Raw genomic sequence first — 5,061 nt, 5'->3', positions numbered from 1 at the left:
TTTCCTTGGTGTCTTATTGCTTCGTTTCTTTGTCAAACGGGGGAGGAGCCTAAGGCTTAGGGATGAGAAAGGCAGAAGACAATGTCTTGAAGTCTAAAGAAAGCCTCCCAGGAATCATTCTCACTAGAGCCAGAACATAGGCACATAACGAACGACTAACCGGATGGAGTCGTAAGCACCAAGCATCCCAGGAGAAACGGACGAAGCGAGTGGTACAAGGATTCTGAAGAAGGAAAAGCAAATAAGATGCTTAAAATACATGCTCATGGTATTGTTTTGTTTCATGAGCGTATTTCCTATAATCCTCATTCCCAAAAGGACACTGGACATGGAGGCTTATCTGGGATCCACCAAATCTTCCACCAACTTTCTCAGCCCCAACTGTAAACACTAGCGCTGGTGGGGAATTTAGTCCTGTCTGCTCCCCGGTGACCCCAGCAACTGTGAGCACTCTCGATATATAGTGGGTATTTAATCATTACTTACTGAATAAATGAATAAAATAGTCATGTCTACTGTGCTGTAAGACTTTACAGGTTACAGAGCATAGTCACATTTTTTTCTCACTCAGTCTCCACAATCGCCCTGGGAAGTGGGGAACTATCATTTTTATCTTTATCTTACGGAAGAGCCATCTCTTCAGCTGCTACCCACAGTAGCTAAACTAGTCATTCACAGTTCCTTAGTTTGAATGTAATTGCTGCTTTTCCAGCCCTGGTCCGGTGCCTTCTTATCAGTCCCCAAGGTTACTGACTTCGGGCAAAGGTGATCTCGCTAACTTCTCCCCGTGACTTGTTCCAGGTGGGTCTTTTTCGAAAATCGGGTGTGAAGTCTCGAATCCACGCCTTACGTCAAATGAACGAGAACTTCCCCGAGAACGTCAGCTACGAGGACCAGTCCGCTTACGACGTGGCGGACATGGTGAAGCAGTTCTTCCGCGACCTCCCAGAGCCTCTCTTCACCAACAAGCTCAGCGACACCTTCCTCCACATCTATCAGTGTAAGTGGCTGGGATGCAGAGCAGCGTTCTCGTGTGCGCCCGTCCACGTAAACAGAATTTCTATAGGTCGAGTTCTAATTATACAAGGAATACACGAGTCCATAAAGAAGTATATAACAGTTGTCATTCTACACGGCTCTCCAGAAGTAAACTTTGTTCACAGTTTAATATGGAGATCTCCAGGTGATACTTTATGCATCTGAAAATACCTTTTTCAACGCCAAAATAGGGTTTTGTGTAAGACCTAAAACTAACTTTCGATGTCCTTTCAATAAATTTAAGATGAAAAGGGGACACCGTAGAATTTATTCTGTTTATAGGTGTTTTTCAATACCTATTTCATTTTTAAAAAGTAAACATTTCCTTGGGATATATGAAATTCAAAGCCAAAAGCGTTAAAATTACTAGCAATAAAAGACAAATATGTCTTAATTCAGCGTGTTTTAATTGGTGAAAAATAAGCAAACCAAATCAAGGCTTATGGTTACTTAATTCAACTAGTTTATATTTTCAATTGGAATTTTTTAAGTGATGTTAAATTAATAATTCTGAGCCAAGCCTCTATGATTAAAATAATCATGAAAACAACACTTTTTTTTTATTAAAAAGCATATTCCTGCTAAAGGTAATTGCGAAGGAAGATATTAGAAATGAACATGGATTCTTCTAGATATGATAATGTTTTCATTACAAATTATTTTGGTGGTCCATATCTCAATTCTTTGGGCGAGGGGTTAGGGGGGTGGGCGGAATTTGGCCTGTGGACTGAGTTTTGAGCAAAATATGCCTGAAATAGACCTCAACGTGGAATTGATCCAATTTGAAGATGATCTCTTCTGTAGAGAATTGGATACTAAATGTGTTTGTGGAGTCTACAATATTACAGATTCAAAAAGGATGATAATAAGTACTACCTGTAAAAATAGGATAAAGTGGTGATCCACTAAATAAATATTATTTTGTCAAAGTGAATAGATTAAGTTAAACTCATGATACTTGTCACTAGAGCCCAAACACAGGGAGTTCGTGACGTTGATGCCGTAAGGGGTTAAGCTGTTCAATTAAGCCCCCTCCCCCCATGGACTGGAAGTATCCTACGTGAGTCTTTACATTTAATCAATTCTCAAGTTAAAGTTAACTCTAGTCTGAGATTAAATAAAGCCAGGTTATTTCCAAGGGGTCCGTGCCTTTGGCCCTTTCTGAGACTCGCCAGCAAGAAAGCAAATCAATGCAGGGTTTGTTTTAGCTGCTCAAATGTATACTGAGTGCTGCTTACATACAGGCGGTATGCCGAGCACCACAGAGCGAACGGATGTGTAAAGACACTCTCTGCTCCTGAGGTTCTTACAGCAGAGGGAGACGAGGCTCTCAGCTGTAGAGACAGAACCCAAAGTCCGACAAACCGCTGTTTAAACAATTAGGACGCTGTCCAATGCACATGACAAGAAATCTGGAATGAAATAGTTCCCGAGCCAGGTAATTCCGTGAACCGCTCAGCGATGCCAGGGCTGAAGTCAGCTTCTCTCGGCGATCTCTGCAATTTAGAATTGTCGCATTTTCTCAAAATCATATTCAAAGGCAGGAAGAGGACAGAGGGCTTCTCCTCGGACATACGTCTCTTTCTATCAGGGAGAAAAATTTACAGGAGTTCCTCGCATTTATCTTGGTCCCATAGGACAAAAATGGTTTCCATGTTCTCCCCTAAATCAATCGCCAGAAAGGGGAGTGGAGTTGCCGTTTTTGGTCAGGCCAACATGGTTATTCCCTGAGTCTGAAGGAAGGGCCCGGCTTTCCAGAGCTGACACCTGAACACTGTGTGTGCTTCCTCATAGAGGAGGAAATACCCGGCTGGTGCCAGCCGTCATGGTGCACGTCCATATGACCCATGAATCTGTGGCGAACGAGAGGTATTGGACTGGACGAGGACGAGGATGGAGGGTTAGGGAGTTAGCACATTAATCGAGACTCTAGATTACCCTCAGTGGCTTGCAGCAGCGAGACTGGAGGTACAATGTCCTGTGGATGGAGTTCAAGTTTCCAGAATATTCTTGGGAAGGGAGAAACAGTTTCTCTCGTTCTCTAGAGCAGTTCTAATTTTAGCTGTGTTACTTCTCGGATTTTCATCCAATTATTCATTAGAGTGTTGGATGGCTAATAAAAATATTTGAAACCCAATGGTCTACAAGAAAGAGGCAGGAACCCCAGGAGAGTCCCGTGTAACAGAAAGGTCAGATGGATGGGACTCAATGAATGCTGAAGCCAGGGATTAATGATTGGCCCTCGCAAGCACTTTTGGTAGAAAATAAGGGACGGAAGATATTTTCTGAGGGATAAAGGATCAACTGCATAGAAGAGGGAAGTTGAGACAATATGTAGCCTTGACAGATGACTTCAGAAATTTTGGCATGGAAGAGAAAGTTGGCAATCTAAAGTTAGACAACACAGACAGTAGACATCCCACCTAAAGCGGCATATTTAAAAGCAGTTTAATGGCTCAAGCTGCATTTCTAACACTTTGATGACAAGCTTCAAGTTATTAGTTCTGTTTCAGCAAAAGCAAGGAAAAAAGAAAAAGGTTTTGCTCTAATTTGAACAAAAATGACTCTTCTCTACTAAACCCAGATCTACCTTCTGCCAGTACATTGTAGATCTGGTGGGGGTGGGGATCCCAGAATGCTGAGTTCAGGATGATGTTTTTCCAAAAATTTGGACTTGCTGGCTGCCTGGAGCCAGCAGTGCGCCCAGCCCTGGGGAGTACAATGACAGAGAGGGCAAGACCTGGGCAGAAGTCACACCACAGCCCCTCCAGAGCAGCAGGCTCCCATTTATTTTTTTATTATGCACCTCTACTAGTAGTATATATCTGAGCATGTGGACTGATCTATTTTTAATAATATAAATGTGTCGTGCTATACTGTGACCCAACGTGCACATTATAAAACATATGCAATCGGTAGTTTTAAAGTTTGAGAGGAAACATGAACGCCACTGAAAACTGTAATCTTTTCTTCCCACCCATCATTGATCGTCACGAGCATATCTCCCCACCCCTTCAAGCACAGACAGCCTACTGCAGAGACCTGTTCTAGAACACGGTATTTTCAGAAAGACAGCAATGCGAACCCTAAGTGAACTCCTGGCTGCGTCCTTCAGAACAAGGCAGTGAGTCAGGCCCGAAACCACACAGCCAGCGGGCAGCGAAATGCAGCGCCTCACACCCAATGCCATGATTTTCCTTTTCCTTCACTACGTAGCCCTGGGGCCCATGCCCTTTGAAGCCTGCATGACCCATGCCTGCCACCAGCACCACCCCCGGAAGGGCCACCTTGATTGGGAATGGGCCTGAGAGGGGCTGCCCATTCCCCATAACCTTGGGGAGCCTGCTGCTTCTTCCCCACGCACAGTCTCAATTTCCATGACCTTCAAGATTACGGAACAGGTGACCTTGGGTCACCCCACGAGGCCACATGCCTCCTCTAAACCAAGCCCTGGCGACCTGCAGGAAAGAGACAGATGTGCCAGGCAGAGCTTCAAGGAGCTGACCCTCCAGGTGTCAGATCAGAGGGCCAGCCGACTGAGCCCCATCACCCACGGTTAACTGCACCCAGCCGGCATCAGCCCTGGCTGCCCCACGAGGGGTGGGGGAAGGCGAGGCTGCATCTCCCAGCACAGTGGGCTCCAAACCATGTCCACCGAGCCTTGGGCATCCTGAGAGGTGCTTCACAAGCTGTCCGGTGGCAGGGTGGGCAAGAGAGAACCAGGCGGACAGCTCTCCAGCCTGTCACCAACTGCAGGCAGAATAGGAAAACGGTTTGAAAGCAGACGAGCTGGTGGTGGGATGCTCGGAGCGTGAGAACCAGGCCAGGGTGTTCCTTTTCAATGACCGTCTCGCTGTGGGGACCGCGGGCTCTGGAGTTCGAAGCTGGGCTTCCAGTCTCAGCTCTGCCTCTCACCAGCTGTGAGGCCAAGGCAATTACCCAATTCTTTCTGTCACCAGCAGTTGTCATCGTCATTGTTGATGATGATGATGTCTCTGAGCGTGTCTTCGGGTCACGAAGGTC

The 5,061-nt window shown here is 45.6% G+C and overlaps 1 protein-coding gene across 1 annotated transcript in view; it reads left to right on the top strand.

Annotated features, from left to right (window-relative positions):
- Positions 1–5,061, top strand: part of STARD13 (StAR related lipid transfer domain containing 13) — a 216,208-nt gene that overhangs the window by 200,237 nt on the left and 10,910 nt on the right. The window contains exon 9 of the mRNA XM_023531606.1: positions 802–1,000. Within this exon, the coding sequence (XP_023387374.1) occupies positions 802–1,000 (199 nt within the window). The remainder of the gene's footprint in view (positions 1–801; positions 1,001–5,061) is intronic.

Source organism: Pteropus vampyrus, unplaced genomic scaffold (assembly GCF_000151845.1).
Source record: "Pteropus vampyrus isolate Shadow unplaced genomic scaffold, Pvam_2.0 Scaffold71, whole genome shotgun sequence".
Classification (NCBI taxonomy): Eukaryota; Metazoa; Chordata; class Mammalia; order Chiroptera; family Pteropodidae; genus Pteropus; species Pteropus vampyrus.
This window is presented reverse-complemented; position numbering and strand designations above follow the sequence as displayed.